This window comes from Schistocerca cancellata, chromosome 9, assembly GCF_023864275.1.
Source record: "Schistocerca cancellata isolate TAMUIC-IGC-003103 chromosome 9, iqSchCanc2.1, whole genome shotgun sequence".
NCBI classification, from domain to species: Eukaryota; Metazoa; Arthropoda; class Insecta; order Orthoptera; family Acrididae; genus Schistocerca; species Schistocerca cancellata.
The window spans coordinates 210,378,079-210,396,767 of NC_064634.1; the positions used below are offsets into that span (position 1 = coordinate 210,378,079).

Genomic DNA, 18,689 nt, shown 5'->3' on the forward strand with positions numbered 1-18,689 from the left:
CAAGAGGTAAGTTCAGAAAAAAGTAAAAAGTTTCGAGGACTTTCAGGGACAAGTAAAGAGAAAGACAGGTGCAGTATGGATAGAGGAAAGAGGTAACCAACATTGGTAAAGAATGAAAAATTTCTGGACAGAAAGAAAGAAAAGAGAGAAGAAAGGAGACTTAAATTAATTCATGTGGGCCTCAACGATGAAGCCAATGAAAGAAAAAGTAGAGGACGGGATCACTCCAGTGGAATAATTTACAATTTCAAAAACCACGGAGCTTTCAATGAATTCCAACAGACGATTAAGCGCCTAGCTTTGTATCAGGCGCAGCAGGGCACGGCTCGGCTACTACGCCTGCCCATCAAAGGCGCACGCTCGCAGTTGTGCCTGCAGGAGTTGAAGACATCCGGAAAGTGGCGACCAGCCTCCAGCAAGGTCGCAGCCGCGTCCGCCGCCCGCGACTAATCCCGATCGTCCACCTGGCGCGCCCTTGCAGGCCCCAGATTTGAGTCCATAATTCACGTCTTGCTGGGGGACGGAGCCTCCGGTTCGCATCTTCGTCCCCCCCCCCCCCCCCCCGTCCTCCTAACCCAGGTGTGTGCCTCGGCCGAGCCGGCACTGTCTGCGACCGCGGCGCGCTCCGTTGGCGGGGTGGTGGGGGCGAGATCGGGGTGAGGGCCACGCCTCGGCTCCTCGCGCCGCCCTGCCGCAGGAGCTCGGCCAGCTATATATACCGCCGTCCGACACCGGGCAGGCACAGTCGCTAGCCACAGCATCCTCTGCAGTCTCAGGCAGGACACCGCCAACTCTCACAACCAACACCATGAAGCTGGTGAGTATGCCGAGCTCTACGGTCACTCTCGGTTTGCCTTCTTTCCGCATCTCCGTCAAACTTCTTTCAAGTTTAAACTCCCCGGTAGATTCATACTGTATGCAGGAACGGGATTCGAACCGGGAACCCTTGCTTTTCCAGTTGATGAGTAACACTGTGAGCATGAGTCTAAACCTTTCTCCTGGCGAACGGGACTCGATTTGTGCCTCTGATGGTACCAATCATACGATACAATCAACATCATCAGCTCGGATGAGCAATGAAGAATCATACCAAGATCTATGTTCGAGGTAGCACCTTCACAATGGATGTGACTCTGTAGATTCAGAAACAAAAGAAGACAGTGGAAATTGTGGAGTCCTGTGGTGGTTCATTTCTCTGGACTCCGCTCTTTGTCCAGTGCATTTTCAACTTGTCACGTGTAACTATCAACAGTGCGATTCATTTGCACCGATACTGATACTGGAATAACTGTACGATAGTAACAACGCCACGATCTCTGTAGCATGAGATACGTCGATCCCCACTACAATTTGGATTGGCCAATTAAGAAAGCTACTCATTTTCCTTGATGTCGAACCGTTTTATTATTTCGAAATTTTGAGTTAAAAGGAGTCATTGACAAGTGGGGCCCTTGAGCCGTACAGTTCCAAACTGAGATAATGGTCCTGTTTACAGACTTCAACTTATCTGCTTATGATGGACCACATAATCGACTTTTTCAGTATTTTAGAACTTAACGAGGTGGAAAAGACAGTTCTATACTCCACCTGCCGGCCAGAGCGGCCGAACGATTCTAGGCGCTACAGTCTGGAACCACACGACCACTATGGTCGCAGGTTCGAATCCTGCCTCGGGCATGGACGTGTGTGATGTCCTTAGGTTAGTTAGGTTTAAGTAGTTCTAAGTTATAGGGGACTGATGACCTCAGAAATTAAGTCCCGTAGTGCTCAGAGCCATTTCAATCTGCACAAGGAAGTAGGGAATACCTTCTGTCTGAAGACAGTAATAGAAAAAAAATGGTTGAAATGGCTCTGAGCACTATGGGACTCAACTGCTGTGGTCATAAGTCCCCTAGAACTTAGAACTACTTAAACCTAACTAACCTAAGGACATCACACACATCCATGCCCGAGGCAGGATTCGAACAGTAATAGAAGTTTCGAACTATCAGTGTAGTACCATGGAATACTACAGTTTGCTATTACTCTACGCAAATAGTTAAATATTGATAAAAAAATAACAAGAGTTTTTAGTCATTGTGGTGTGCCTGTTGCGGTGAATTCTGGATTAAAAATAGATTGAAAGAAGCAATTTTCATGGAGAATTATAGATTTCTTGCTTTGGAGAAAACTATATTTGTTATTTTCTGCAAGGACGAAACGCTGCCTTAGCGTTCCCAGGCGGTTCCTCAGCCTTTGCGTGATGACCCTCCCGCTATTCAGGCCTGACCTCCGCGGGACCTATTACGCTGTCTGATAGACTGTTTGGAGGATCTTAGTTCATCCTGTGTCCGTATTACGTTCCAACGGCCTCTCTTTACAAATTACCCGCAAAGACTAGGCATTAATTGCGACCTGCACAATAACCGGAGAATTACTGTTCATTTTTTTCCCTTCCGCTGACCTTTACTCTCTAGTTGGTAGCCGCTGCCTGAACGTTGACTGCGGCCTGCTCTCTCTGTCAACAATAGAAACAAGAGCTTTTCTTCCCTGCGGCTATTCGATGTACGGAACAAAAGCACAGTTGGACTGAGTGGAGTATTCATTGTTGAGTCACGTTTCAGTCCTACGAAACAGGTTACAGTCTTTATTTCAGTAACCTGAACGTTTCTTGTGAAATTACACAAAAGATTTCAGTAGAAACGTGATTTTGGTTGTGAACGCCACCGACGAGTCTGGTAGCACGGAAAGCGAGAACATAGAAAATGAGCAGGAAAGTAGAAGACCTGCTCTGTGATCACTGAAAAGAAACACTGAATTTTTGCCACCATCAGCCAATTTTGCGACAAATCAGTGACAGATTCAGCCTGTAATAATATCGGAACGCTGTCATATATGCTACATTATTAAAAATTGCTTGTACTGTAGCCTGTTGAATTTTATGAAAGGGAATAGGCGATAATTCAGTTTTATCACTGTGAAATTTGCATGTCAAACCGCAAACCACTACTTCTATTATGTGGGAGTTATAGGTTCGTATCATTCATAAACATCGGATAACAACTGCTGGATGTAACTTGAAACATCGGTGGCTCAGAAAGTCTTTTTCGTCCCAATACATCTTGTGATGGCAATATTAAAACAAAAATATCGAAAAAGGTCCGTAAATGACTAACTTTATAGCTCTATTTCAGCAAGAGCCCTGTGCAAACATCGATTCAACCACCGAAGTCAAAATTTTCAATGATTTCTGAGGTGGTTGCTTCGCTAAACTCATCATTGTCGAAACAATCCAATTCTGATTTCAACACCGGGATGTCGCGACATCGTCATGAGGAAAAATGTGAACGTATTTCCTTCAACGCCTTCCTTTGTATATGGACTTGAATGATAACACTTTCTTATATTGGGTAGTTAGGATTTAGCTTGATGCCTCATTATCTCAACTACGTGCGTATTCTTCGAGTAAGTTTTAGTGGAATTATTCCAACAATTTACCACAATTGAACCTCTTTTTCTTTTACTTATTATTTTTTCGCTTCATAATAACTGTCGCACTGCACCAGATCTTAATTTACTTTTTCTGAAGATTTTCGCCATCATTACGTGTGTAGATATAGATACCTTTTGGGAAGCTTAAGTAGACATTCACTGTCTCAGAAATTTAAATTTTCCTGTAGACCAGAAAATGCTATCTCATTTTCTTCTTTTTATAATTCCATCGCTAATTTTGCAATTCCTCCTATATATCTTCTTGTGCACCGTGCTATTTTTCTCATGAACTTCGCTACTACCGTTCGTAACGTTGTTTCTTTCTTTCCCTTTCTTTAGAAACCGCATGTCGCTTCCTCATAAAAAGATAGAAGCAGCCACGAGTTGCTATTTATCACCATATTTCAGCTTTATTTAACATCCTTAGACGAACATCTATTGTATGGTCCATGCACCTGGCACATGAAATCCATTCCATAACGTCATTCGAACTACTGTTGCCGGCCGCTGTGACCGAGCGGTTCTAGGCGCTTCAGTCCGGAACCGCGCAGCTGCTACGGCCCCGGGTTCGAATCCTGCCTCGGGCATGGATGTGTGTGACGTCCTTAGATTAGTTAGGTTTAAATAGTTCTAAGTTCCAGGGGACTGATGACCTCAGCTGTTAAGTCCCACAGTGCTCAGAGCTATTTGAACCATTTGATAGAAAGACTACTCATGAATATCACTAGTCCGTGCTTAAAAACAGCGAGCGAGCTAGTTTCACAACAAAATATGGTACCTTTTGAAAACTGTTCAGATTCATAGACACGATCTTTAATAATTATCTGCGTTTACTTAGTTCGTGGTATTCCTGTCAGTACGACTAGACACTTGGAAAAAAACTCATCGGCTCCTTACGAAACTTATAGTCATACAAAAACACCAGACAAATAGTCCACTCAGTATGTCTCACGCTGACGAAACTGCAGACTTACAGTAGTTGAGCCATCGTTTGCAGGAATAGCAGGAGGTATGGATCCGTTGTCACCGAAGTCTTGAGGTTATAATTAATTCTGGAACCAATGTTGTGGTGCCAGAACATCAGTCGACCAATTTTTTCTACTTTACGTTGTACTCATTTACTGACTGGAAGGCCACTGTTGCAACTCATGACGTTTTCTTTGAGCTCATTGACGCCACAGTTGAATGTGAAATTGCATTCTCAGGCCATAAAATTCGCCTGAGGATGACTGGTTGGTTGTCTGGTGAAATGCTGTTTCTAAAGTTGAGGTAAAGGTGGTGTAGCGCCTCGTGTTAGGAGGAGTGGTGTTCGACCCCCGGTGAGGACGGTGCGCCCTGTGTTGTTGCAGATCCTGGCAGTGCTGTCCCTGGCCGTGGTGTGCCGTGCCGCCCCCCAGCTGCCCTTCGTGCCACGACCCGTGGTCCCCGGTGCCTTCGTACCCATCGTCAGCCAGAACTTCGACCTCAACGGAGTCGACGGCTCCTACACCTTCAGGTGAGTACTTATCTGCCCGAGTGCCAATCCCGCGAAAAAGGCGCACGACAAAAGACACATTCGCGGACGTTAACAACTTGGAAATGTATAACCAAACGGAAGTTCAACAGGAGAAATTGCTCCATTCTTTGCTCCCTTCATACTGTGCTTTCCGGGCACACACTATGACACCTCATGGGGTTATTTCCAATAGGAGACAGTCGACTGGTTCTCTCAAACCGAAGGTCGTGCTCGGCTCTCGACTTCTCAATTCGCAATTCTACACCTTAATACTAAAACAGTGACGATATTATTTCAGAATTCGAGTCTCTCAAATCTATGATTCTGTATTGTAATGTCACCACACTGGTGATTGTCACTGTGATGACAAGCAGTACAAAGAATAACCGCATTAATTTACTGGAGCCTAAAGCTTTACCAGTCTTACATCAATGCTATAAGGAGGAAATTGAGCCGCGCGGAGTGGCCGCGTGGTTTGAAGCGCCATGTTGCGGATTGCTCGGCCACTCGCGCCAGAGGTTCGAGACCTCCCTCTGGCATGGGTGTGTGTGTGTTGTCCTTAGCACAATTTAGTTTAAGTAGTGTATAAGTCTAGGGAACGATGGCCTCAGCAGTTTGGTCCCTTAGAAATTGCCGGCCAGGGTAGCCGAGCGGTTCTAGGCGCTACAGTCTGGAACCGCGCGACCGCTACGGTCGCAGGTTCGAATCCTGCCTCGGACATGGATGTGTGTGATGTCCTTAGGTTAGTTAGGTTTCAGTATTTCTAAGTTCTAGGGGACTGATGACCTCAGAAGTTAAGTCCCATAGTGCTCAGAGCCATTTGAACTATTTGAACCTCAGAAATTCACACTCATTTGAACATTCGAGGAAACTGACGCACAGCTCTGATTGAGAGTTCCCCTGTAACAGAACTACGGATGTACTTTCTTTACGAAATACCGAACTCATTGTTTCTTGTACCTTCTGGAAATTTATAAGCTAACCTTGTAGGTGAGCCATGATACGCACAATTTCAGTCCATGAAAGAAATGAAAAAAAAAGTCTTCATCTCAAGATTGCTCTTTAAAATAGAAATTTTATGTATCCATGACAGGCACAGCTACCAAGCCAGTACAGAGTAGTTCATTTAGCTGAAGTGAAATGATTCTGTGCCATCGACGGCCGGCAGTCCCCACCTGGGGAAGCTTTGCTGCCGAGTTGCAAATCTTTCCAGTTGACAGCACAATAGGACACTTGCGTGGTGACGAGGTTGAAATGATGATGAGGACAACACAACACGCATATCCCGAGCGAGGAAAATCTCCGATCCGGCCGGAAGTCGAACCCTGGCCCGCTACATGGCACTCAGTCGCGCTGAGCACTCAGCTAAGTGAGCGGACATCATTCAGCTTTTTTCCTGTTCTCCTACATAAACTCTCTAGAAGATGATAAAACATCAGCAAGCTTTACCAATTCCAAAAGACGCATGATTCACGTAGGCCTACTGTGGTGTTACCGGCCTTTAAATCGGCCGCGGTCCGTTAGTATACGTCGGACCCGCGTGTCGCCACTATCAGTAATTGCAGACCGAGCGCCGCCACACGGTAGGTCTAGTCTAGAGAGACTCCCTAGCACTCGCCCCAGTTGGACAGCCGACTTTGGTAGCGATGGTTCACTGTCTACTTATGCTCTCATTTGCAGAGACGACAGTTTAGCATAGCCTTCAGCTACGCCATTTGCTACGAGCTAGCAAGGCGCCATATTCAGTTACTATAAGTAATATTCAGTTACTTTAAGTAATATCTTCAAGAATGTATTCTGAACAGATAATATTGTGAATCATGTACCGTCAAGAGCGACGTTCATCATTAATGGATTAAAGTTAAGTATCAAACTAATTACGTCCGCTTTCTGAACTCTCATTTCTTGTCATGTTCCAGACCTCACGTCAGTATAGTTCTTCCCTCCTCACGTTAGCCTGCGTGAGCTAAGACGCGTGCATTTCGGCCTCCATTCGTAACACGGTGTTGGCTCTTCTGCTAACACAAAACCTACTCTAACACATAAGGAAATGGAGGAGCATGAATTTAAAAATATGAGGTTGTACTGGTACTATACGGCACGCGTACTAAGTTACGTACTGCCGTTATACCTCCATAAAACTAGCATTACATACGGATTGTTGAGTCAGATTAGGAGCTGCTGAAGAACTACCGAATGCCGTAATTCGGAACAATGATGCATACGAACGACTTAAGCATTGCAAATATTCAAGTTATAATCCAACGATAACCAAGCTAACCGAATTCTGCAGCTCGAAAGTTATTATCCAGGTAGAGAAGGTGGAACAGATCAAAGTTGCGTATAAGTAGATACGTTTTTACTAGTACTGTATTCGAGAATAGAGGTATGCTGCACCATTATTTGGGATTTAAGGAAGGAAGGAGCGGTGCTAAAACTACCACATATATTTCTGGTCGTGTACGATGGCGCTCACAGCATTGGAAAGAAAATCGCTACGCTCTTCTTATAATAAGCTGTTCAATAAATGTTAAGGCAAGTGTTTCGTAGCAGGCAGTTGTTGTACTGTCTTTACCGTCTAGTTCTTCTTGGTATCATAAGGACAAGATAGTGGGGCCAGGACGTCTACGGACTCAGCCATACATCTTCCCTCGGTTCGTACGCGGATAGTAAAGGTAGCCAGTAATAACAGATAAACTCCAGTGGAAGACTCTGCAGGAGAGACGCTCAGTAGCTCGGTACGGGCTTTTGTCAAAGTTTCGAGAACATACCTTCACCGAAGAGTCAAGCAGTATATTGCTCCCTCCTACGTATATCTCGCGAAGAGACCATGAGGATAAAATCAGAGAGATTAGAGCCCACACAGAGGCATACCGACAATCCTTCTTTCCACGAACAATACGAGACTGGAATAGAAGGGAGAACCGATAGAGGTACTCAAGGTACCCTCCGCCACACACCGTCAGGTGGCTTGCGGAGTATGGATGTAGATGTAGATGAACAGCACGAAGCACTCTCTGGGATGCGCTGTAAAGTGGCTTGCACGATATTTACGCAGATGACGCAAGCTATGCGGATGTGGCTCGACTCGAACCTACGCTACTCCGACATCCAGTCGACACACCTCGACTGCTTTCGCTAGCGGTTGAGCCCTTACGAATGCACGCCGCGAAAGGGCGTGTGGCGGCCCGCCTGCTCGCTGTATGAGGTGCCGGCAGCAGGTCCCTGACGCCCACGGCATCGCCGCTGCTGCGAGTCAAGGTTTCTCCGCGGCAGATGGTCGATGTGCGGTCTGACCCAGCCCCGAGTCGCCCAGTGGCGGGTTACGCAAAACCGCGTCTACCAGGAAAGCGTGAGCTCCCGTCCGCAGTATTCTTCTAATGTCGGAGGCACTGTCATGACCTACTGGCCAACTCAACGTCCGGGAGCTCTACAAAGCATTTGATTCAGTTAAACAAAACCACATGTTAATGAAAATACGTTTATTCAGGATACTGTAAGACATCTGTGACTGCATTGAGAATTTATTGGTGGTGAGGACACAGAAAACTATCTCAGATGGAGGTTAACCGAGAGAGATATAATTAACATCAGACGTGCGACTAAGAAGGGTACCTTTTTGTTGATGTTACGTATTAGTGACCTGGCAGACAATATTAATACTCACCAACTTTGATTCCATACGGAATCGTTGTGCACGGCGACTGTATGAGACTACAGAAATCAGTCGGAATTCCATTGCTTTTTTTTTAAATTTCTGCTAATCTAGATTTCAGCTACTAATAATTTCAGCTACTAAAACCCATCTTCAGAGCATTTGCAACTTTTTTCAATAAACTCACTGCAATACATGTCATCATATGACTTTACTGGTCCACAGGCAGAAGACAACTCAAGAATAATTTAAAAAACCAATAAGTTTGCGACTGACTGCTGTATTGATATTCTTCCTCATAATGTTAATAGTAGCCTTCGACTTTCAGTGGACGGTGTAGTTATATGTAATAAGCAGTGTCTGAAAAATAGCTGCACAAACATTCAGTAAGATCACGAATAGGTTTCAAAGTGGTGCAAATGTTGGAAACGTGCTTTAAATGTTCCCTAAATGTAAAATTGTGTGCTTAAGAAATCGAAACACACGTACTGTCCTATGACTATAACATCAGTGAGACAACTCGTACAAATACCTCGACGTAACAATTCTTAGGGAAGCATTACCATGAAATTTAATGCTGGAACAATAAGTCCCTATCAAAAACTAGTAAGAAGCCTAGAGTATGTCTAGCCGGCAGTTGTGGCCAAGCGGTTCTGTATTTAAAATAAATAAATAAATAAGTAAAAACGGAATACAGCTGAGATTACATGCAGGCTCGAAAGTTCTACCACAAAATCTGCACAAGAGCCGGCCGGTGTGGTCGAGCGGTTCTACGCACTTCAGTCCGGAACCGCGTGACCGCTACGGTCGCAGGTTCGAATCCTCCCTCGGCATGGATGTGTGTGATGTACTTAGGTTAGTTAGGTTTAAGTTCTAGGGGAGTGATGATCTGGGATGTTAAGTCCTATAGTGCTCAGAGCCATTTGAACGTAGAGATGTGTATTTCCTAAGTGTATATACAGAAAACTCGTCGTATGCAGTATTCTTGGATTGGTTGTGGGGTAAGAAGAGTCCCATTTAGGAAAAAAGTGCGAGGGGATTCCCAGTTCTGGCATTCGTCTGATAGCCATGGGGGTCCTCCCAAAAACTTTGGTCAGGTCTAGGGGATTGGAAATACAAGGTATTTTCAGAAGATAAATGTATTAGGTTTTTATATTTTATTTAGGAAACGTGTATTTGAAAAAAGAAGAATACACTTGTTGACTATTTTTCCACATAATCATCCCGTCAATGAATGTGGTATGTGGTACGCCATGGCACAAGCTCCTTTATACTGTGCTCTAAGGACTTGTCCGCCAGATTCTTCACCCACTTCAGAACCTCTTTCTGCTCATGTTCGTTCTCTGAAAATTTAATTCAACACGTTTTCCCCTTCAGGGAAGTGAAAAGATGATACTCTGAAGGCACCATGTCAGGGAAACACCCAAATGAATCAAAGAGCATCTTGATGGCGCCAAGGCTGTCAAAAAGTATACTCATCTTGTCAGAATTCTCCTCCTTCTGTTTTACGTGCTACTTTTGAGGTTTCTAGGGTCTCACAAATTTCGTTGTAGATTGCACTGTCTTTTTGTCTTAGGCGTATAATGAGGCACCCGTGTTTCACTTCCAGACGCATTAGAGCTCAGAAAATCCTCAACTTCAAACTCACGTCTCTCAAGAAACTCATAAGCGCTACTGACCCGATTTTCCTTCTGCTCCTCTGTTTTGGGAAACATCTTGTACATATTTACCGATATCTCAACGTTTCAGTGAGTGTATCGTGTAAGAGAGTTGTGGAGAGTTGTATAAACATAGCAAAAATTTCATCTACTGTAAAACGGCGGTCTTCACGAACACATTACTCGATGTTTTACACAAAATTGTCCTTCAAAATGGGAAATCATCCGCTCCTTTGATCGTCATGAACATTAGTTCTCCCTCCAAAATATTCCCGACATCACTTAAACACTCTCGTTTTATTCATAACACTTTCACTATAGCGCCGGCCGGAGTGGCCGAGCGGTTCTAGGCGCTACAGTTTGGAACCGCGCGATCGCTACGGTCGCAGGATCGAATCCTGCCTCGGGTATGGATGTGCGTGATGTCCTTAGGTTAGTTAGGTTTAAGTAGTTCTAAGTTCTAGGGGACTGATGACCTAAGAAGTTAAGTCCCATAGTGCTCAGAGCCACTTTCACCATAAATCTCTTTGATTCGCGAAAGAATTTCGGTCGGTGGCGGCAGGAAGCGGATCATAACACGTGGGTCACGTTTGGCTGAATTTTTTACTGACATCTTTCTCGCAACTGGTTACTACAAGGTGAGCTTACGTAACACCACGTTCCTGCGCTACCCGCTCTGGTCAGGGGATTCCCCATGTACCACTCAGTATTGCCAACCCTCAAAGCATTAAGAAAGCCTCAGCCAATTATGATCACAGTGAACTTATTTTCTAAACATGCTCTGTCCTTCATTTTATTTCTCGAACAATACAGTCCATTGTCGCAGCCAAAGATTAACATTGTGTGTTTGTGCGCGCGCAATATTTTGCATATTCATTATTTCCTATACATGGGAGCTGGGCAGGATGTTGTAGAACAACCCCATGTTATATTCAGCGAAATATCCCATTTAGATAAGAGTGGGGTAGGAGGGGTTTCAATTGGGAAAACTTGGAAGGTTAGTTCCATTTCCAACACTGGCCTGATGGTCAAAGGAAACCTCACGAAAACCTTTGAACTAGTGGACTGGAACTCAAGTAAGCGATGTTGACGATTGTCCTAAAGCATAATCAGAAATTTTTGTGTGTGTGTGTTTGTGTGTGCGTGTGCGTGACGACCGTGTGGCGTCAGAGGTGTGATGGAGCCACTGTGCCTGTTTCAGCTACGAGAGCGCTGACGGCAGCGCGCGGCAGGAGAGTGGAGTGGTCAACGCTCCTGGAACTCCCCTGGAAGCTCAGGCCGTCCAGGGTTCCTACACCTACGTTGGCACCGATGGCGTCCCCGTGCAGGTAAGGCTCACAGCTGGTCGCCGCTGCTTCTTTGCGATGCAGTGCCACCGGACAACTTTCCATAACCAACGCTGGAATTCTTCTAAGCCGTTTATGGCGACAAACACGTCAAGGAAACGAATCGTCATAGACGAGAGAAGCTCCAAGCCGGTCGGAGATGCGAGGCTTAGTTCGGAGCGCAGACGCCGCTAAAGGCACATACGGGTCACAGTCGGGCATACAAACGCATACTTTGAAAATATTCACTTTCGCTCTTACCAGTCTGTCGTCTTCCATTCGTTCAACGTTACTCTTATCTCTTCACCCCAGCATGACTGCTGTATTCACAATCACTGATAAATTTACGTAATCCTACAGATTTTCCTCTCTACTTATTCTTCCAGGGCGCATTTAGTCTTTTTCTTCGGGTGCCTTATTACAAAACTGTACTGCTCTTTCTCTCCCTCAACAGACACATTTCCTCACCTCCCCTTGAGTTCGTACTTTACGTAGGTACGAACCATACTTCTACAGCTAAAATTATACAGATGGGGAAAAATCGTGTACAGTACTTTGCGAACACGTGGCCCATAAATGAATGTTTACAGTATAGATTTAAGCGTCAGGAAGTCATTTCTGAAAGTATTTGTATGGAGTGTAGGCATGTATGGAAGTGAAACATGGACGGTAAATAGTTTGGACAAGAAGAGAATAGAAGCTTTTGAAATGTGGTGCTACAGAAGAATGCTGAAGATTAGATGGGTAGATCACATAACTAATGAGGAAGTATTGAATAGGATTGGGGAGAAGAGAAGTTTGTGGCACAACTTGACCAGAAGAAGGGATCGGTTGGTAGGACATGTTCTGAGGCATCAAGGGATCACCAATTTAGTATTGGAAGGCAGCGTGGAGGGTAAAAATCGTAGGGGGAGACCAAGAGATGAATACACTAAGCAGATTCAGAAGGAGGTAGGTTGTAGTAGGTACTGGGAGATGAAGAAGCTTGCACAGGATAGAGTAGCATGGAGAGCTGCATCAAACCAGTCTCAGGACTGAAGACAACAACAACAACAACAACAACAACTTAATTACTGACATAAACTACACCTTACAGCATGAAAGTAGGTTTATAGCAGCTGTACAAAGTGACGACTACTAGTGTCAATGTATGCGTAACAACATGGCATTAAACTTTGACGTAGCTCTCGGATATACCAACTACCAACCACATAAAGTTTAATTTTCTACTAGTACTTCCAAAATCAAAGAATTCATGTAACCCTATAACGAAAACCTCTTCCGTGGACAAGACACTGACGATTCTGAATCATTTTCAAGAAATATTGAACTTACTGATACCACCCTTCTACTTTCACTCGTGATCTCATCAGAACAACAAGAATATATTTATTCTTTTGAAATCACAGTCACTGGCTACGCTAACGCTCAAGAAACCTGTACTCAGTTTACGCAGCAGAGCGGATGTCATCTAATGTATATATTTTTTTCAGTTCTGTCTGTTCTGTCGGAATGTCTCATTGAGATTTGTTTAAGTGTGGATGCACTAATATCGTCCGAATTCCTACTGGAATCAATAATTTGCGAGTACGGGGCAATTGGAGAAGGACACATTGCAGCCTGCGATAAGTTGGAAATCTGAGTCGGTCGGTCAAGGCAACCGCTCATGAGAAGTGGCAAATACGGATTCGAGTACCGATCCAGCACTAATTTTCAACTTTCGCCATTGCATTACCACCTTGCCCCGTGGGGCTGAAAGTCACGAATTCACACCCGGCCCTTCCTTTTCGTTCCCGATTCTGTGTTTCAAATAAATGGTGTGACTTTAACTACGATTCTCTGTTTAATGTCTTTGATTTTGCCAAGTTACAATCAAACTGTGCGCTTCAAGTATAATACAGATATCAGGACGCGCTACAAATCAGACTGTCCGAAAATTACAACAAAGGAAAGTAAATACTGTCAGCGATATGCTCTCTGTTTGCGCAGATATGACGTCACAGAAATAACATCACTACGTTACTGGTAAAATACGACGTTCTGGTGTCAACAAATTTCGACCGACCTATTTCTGACGGTAGCTCGAGATTGTAGAGTTTGTTGGCTTATTTATTTTGAAACATATTCAGTTCAGGGACAAATACCTCACGTTAGTCAGTTTCTGAAATATTACCTACTATTGGTACATTATTGTAAAAGACTCAGTTTGGACACAACTGTCGATAGCACCCGTCTAATCATAATTGCAAAACAGTCAGTGATCTCCAAAATGTGTAAAACAAGAACCATAAAGGAAATTGTGGTTATTCTCATATCATCACATTCATCGGCTTCGGCAACACACAACCTAACGTAATCTATCCATGAGTATAATTTTGCGCAGATGTTTTGGTAGATCCTGATCCACCAGATTTTCAGTGCCCTTGGAATTTAATTTTATATCATTCCCTCGATTATTTGCTTTCCTTGAGCCCCTCGCAGTGCTGTATTTTGGCTACACAGCCTCGTGAGTTGCTGTGCTCATAAGTCCGAAGACTGGCTGGATGCAGCTTTCCACACTGTTCTATCCTCTCCAATCCTTCTTATCTCTGCACAACACTCCAGAGAAATACCTGGAGTAGGTATGAGCCTTCAGCTGAAGACGTTGTCCCTACTACATAGCCGGTCAGGGTGGCCGAGCGGTTCTAGGCGCTACAGTCTGGAACCGCGCGACCGCTACGGTTGCAGGATCGAATCCTGCATCGGGCATGGATGTGTGTGATGTCCTTAGGTTAGTTAGTAGTTCTACGTTCTAGGGGACTGATGACCTCAGAAGTTAAGTCCCATAGTGCTCAGAGCCATTTTAAACCTACTACAAAAAAAAAAGTGACAGCCGTCGTCCCATGGTCCATCGGGAGAGGCGTATACGGGGACTAGAGAAACACCTTCAGGAAAGACGTTGTTGCTATTGCCTGTATGAATTTTTGTATTCCACATAGTTCATCCATAGCCATTTATTTTGCTCCCATCATCGGAAAAAACCTCTACTACTGGATCATTTCCTAATATAGCTCCCTCAGCACTGTCTGATTTCATTCGACTGCTTCCTATTGGCATTGTTTTACTTTTGTTGATTACCTGGTACACTTATGCTTATCTGTCCGCCTTTCTATATCTACATCTACATCGACATCCATACTCCGCAAGCCACCTGACGGTGTGTGGCAAAGGGTACCTTGAGTACCTCTATCGGTTCTCCCTTGTATTCCAGTCTCGTATTGTTCGTGGAAAGAAGGATTGTCGGTATGCCTCTGTGTGGGCTCTAATCTCTCTGATTTTATCCTCACGGTCTCTTCGCGAGATATACATAGGAGGGAGCAATATACTGCTTGACTCCTCGGAGAAGGTATGTTCTAGAAACTTCAACAAAAGCCCGTACTGAGCTACTGAGCGTCTCTCCTGCAGAGTCTTCCACTGGAGTTTATCTGTCATCTCCGTAACGCTTTCGCGATTACTAAATGATCCTGTAACGAAGCGCGCTGCTCTCCGTTGGATCTTCTCTATCTCTTCTATCAACCCTATCTGGTACGGATCCCACACTGCTGAGCAGTATTCAAGCAGTGGGCGAACAAGCGTACTGTAACCTGCTTCCTTCGTTTTCGGATTGCATTTCCTTAGGATTCTTCCAATGAATCTCAGTCTGGCATCTGCTTTACCAACGATCAACTTTGCATGATCATTCCATTTTAAATCACTCCTAATGCGTACTCCCAGATAATTTATGGAATTAACTGCTTCCAGTTGCTGACCTGCTATTTTGTAGCTAAATGATAAGGGATCTTTCTTTCTATGTATTCGCAGCACATTACACTTGTCTACATTGAGATTCAATTGCCATTCCCTGCACCATGCGTCAATTCGCTGCAGATCCTCTTGCATTTCAGTACAATTTTCAGTTGTTACAACCTCTCGATATACCACAGCATCATCTGACTGCCGTTTCGTGTTGCAGGTGAACTACGTGGCTGACGAGAACGGCTTCCAGCCGGTGGGCAACGTGGTCGCTCCGGCCATCAGCCGGGCGGTGGCCGCGCAGGTGGCGCAGGCGCGCGCCGAGGGCCCCATCCTGCCTGGAGTGCCCACGCCCATCCCCTTCCGCGGAAGGCCCTTCTGAGGACCTACGCCCTTCGCCAAACTGCACAGGACTCGCCCGCCGTGGCGCCCGGGAACCGAGGGACCTTCGCCCAGGAGCGGTCTGCATCCTGACAAGTACCTCAACCACACCAGCCCTCGCTGTTGCGCCCATCTCAGACTCTCCGATTAACACTGGAGGCGATCCAAGAAGTGCTCAACAGAGGTCTGGTTGCCTCTCACCCATACTTGCCCCTTCCGTCCAATTTATCTCGCACTGCTAGCAAGACACCTTGCAGCGTTTGTGTTTCACCATTCATATCTCTGACCAGTTTTTCGTACTGGTCACCCATTTACCTCCCGTCTCCTCCTCATTACGAGCTTCCTTCGTAAACGAGCCCGAAGTCGCACCTCCTTGGCGTGGGGAATTACAGATGCGAGTATAGTGATTTCACCAGTCCGAGTCCCGCGGCGTGAAGCAACATCTGCACAATTACAAATCGCGGATCGTTCGGAATGACAGGCTATCGCGCTTCTTCCGCTGCGTGGTATGTATAACTTAATGCGAATGACGCAAGACCGAAGGCATCTCTGGCATATTTCATCCCGGATGTTCTCTGCAAGTGTCGACAGTCACGCAATCTCATTGCTGAACAGTTTCTGTCAAACTAACGAAAAGAACTTGCATTCGCCGCGTTGCAGCGCACCATCATCCTCCTCATAATACTGCTCTATTTTTACACATTAGTCGCATCTGTAACTCTGTAGAACTACTCGTCTTCGTTCCTAGAAGCGCTGGAGGTGCGGACTTGTGGCGACGAGGTATGCGGACCGAATCTTGGTGACAACTCAACCCTCTCGGTTCCCTACGCGACTTTGCTCCACCGTACAACTGACATGGCTTTGATTTGGAAATGACTCGACGGTCACTGTGACGATTTTGTAATTTAATGTATTTAAATATAGTTTGTGTATTAATTGTAGAGCAATAAAACTCCACAGTTATTCATAAAAAAACATTGTGTTAGTCTTTTTCTACAACCATCCCATCATATTTCCTTCCTTTGTTGCAACCACCTAATTTGGGCTTTCCTAAATTGTTTCTGTGATACGGATTCTGCAACATAGACGCAACACTTTTCAGAAATCTGGTAACCGATTCACTTCGTGGAGATTTTCTACGAGTGGTAGCTGCCGAGCTGTCGGCTGAAAGAAGAAAGTAAGATTGTAATTTATCACCTGTCAACATCGACCTATCAACATCGAGGTTGTTAATAGGGCTGTGTTTGAACACGATTCGTAATGCATACTGCACAGTCGCAGTTCGGGAAATCACAGGATCTGTTCGATCTTTTGATCTGGTGACTTTAGCTGGTACTATCATAACGACCTGTCTCAGCGTTTTTAGTGCACTAAGGATATTAATAAAAAAATAACTGTAAAACACGGATTGAAATATCATATAGGTTGCAGGTAGTGTGTAACAAAGGCAACTAATAAATAAATGAAAGATTGCAATCAAGGTTCTGTGAAATTCTAGAGTTTTCGCTCGTACTGCGGTGTAGCGAATGATATTATCTCCATGATAGGTGTTGCCACTCTAGTTCGTTCTCGCGATAAAAATTACAGTCACTTTATTACGATACAGTCCGCTTGTTCGGAATTTAATTGTTGGTTAATTGTCTTCATTATTTCATCAGATTGCTGGCATCTTGTTTTCAAACTAATTGAAAATCTGGCAAAGTTTTTATCTGTTATTCTAATACGCGAATAGGAATGAATAGCTCATTTGTAACCTACTATATGAAATAAGCTACTCTATGAAGCATTACCATCGCTCATAAGAAAATAAAGTATTATATTGGGTTCATTCAAGTAATATCTTTTGGAGGGCAACATTTTCGTCGTTGTCTGTTACCTTTAGTTAAAAATCAGCATGAATGTTTACCCATCCACACAAACCGGTGCTGTATGAGAAATCGTATTGTAAATTTCTTCAAACACAATAGAAGTTTGTGCATTGTTAGGATTTAATGCCACTTCTACCATTGTTTCAAGAAATTGTCATATTTTTAGTAGAGCCATAGCTTTCTGTTGTGGATAGTTCGTAGCTTAACGCGTATCCCTTGCATTCGCGCCGTGCGAATCAAGTGTCACATCATTATTCGAACAAGCTCGATACTGCAACGAACCATGCAGCCTATGTGGAATTTTCGAACCCTTTCGAACGCAAGTATAGTTTGCCCAGCGCTAGCTGTTAGATGACTGGAACTCAAGGAGAACGATAAGACGTGCAATGGGCAGTATTCAGCCTACAGAAACAACGTCAGTATTAAAGTCATATAGTGCTAAAATTAAAAAAAAAGTTTAGCCATGCAGTGTTCGACTCAGATGTTTCTCAGTTAATCGTGATCAAACGTTTTAATTCTGTTGCTCTTATCTAAGCAATACCGTCGCACACCGTATGTGCAAGTATCAGACTGAACCAACGTTAATTGAAAGATAGAGCCCTCGGAATTTGATAATAATAACATTAAGTCACAATCGGATGAAACGCTTGCGATTCTGTAGGACCCTACATCACCAACCGTTTCACTATGGAATCATGTCTCGCACGAAGACGCAATATATTACTCAGATACATATACCATCCGAAAGAACTCCTGGGGAACGAAACATCGTAATCATTTTACTCATATGGCAAATTAATAAGAGCGGGGAACGTGAAAAAAGTGAATCAACCAGGAATCAGTTCCAACAATTCAACATTTATTATTCAGAATTCCCTCTCCACACCGAAAAGATTCGTTGCATCTTATACAATCAAAACTTTATTAAGATCTCTTTAGCGTTTTCTTTTGCATAATCCCCCTTACGATGAACAAGAACTTAAATTAAGATCGAATATCATACGTAACTTGCTAATTATGTATTTTATAGTACCTTTCTATTAACGTGAAACAAGTGGAACAACG

At 44.3% G+C, this 18,689-nt stretch overlaps 1 protein-coding gene across 1 annotated transcript; it reads left to right on the plus strand.

Moving 5' to 3' along the window:
- Positions 1–731: 731 nt before the first annotated feature.
- Positions 732–16,733, plus strand: LOC126100580 (endocuticle structural glycoprotein SgAbd-9). Its single transcript, XM_049911202.1, has 4 exons — positions 732–817; positions 4,821–4,966; positions 11,481–11,607; positions 15,596–16,733. Exons 1-4 carry the CDS (start codon positions 809–811, stop codon positions 15,755–15,757), a joined length of 444 nt encoding a protein of 147 aa, XP_049767159.1. The 5' UTR covers positions 732–808; the 3' UTR covers positions 15,758–16,733.
- Positions 16,734–18,689: the final 1,956 nt, after the last annotated feature.

What these genes read in the sequence shown, in the direction of transcription:
- LOC126100580 (XM_049911202.1), top strand. An exon ending in GACGGCTCCTACACCTTCAG is followed by an intron (nt 4,967 to 11,480) that starts GTGAGTACTTAT and finishes TGCCTGTTTCAG; the next exon opens with CTACGAGAGCGCTGACGGCA. An exon ending in CCGATGGCGTCCCCGTGCAG is followed by an intron (nt 11,608 to 15,595) that starts GTAAGGCTCACA and finishes TTCGTGTTGCAG; the next exon opens with GTGAACTACGTGGCTGACGA.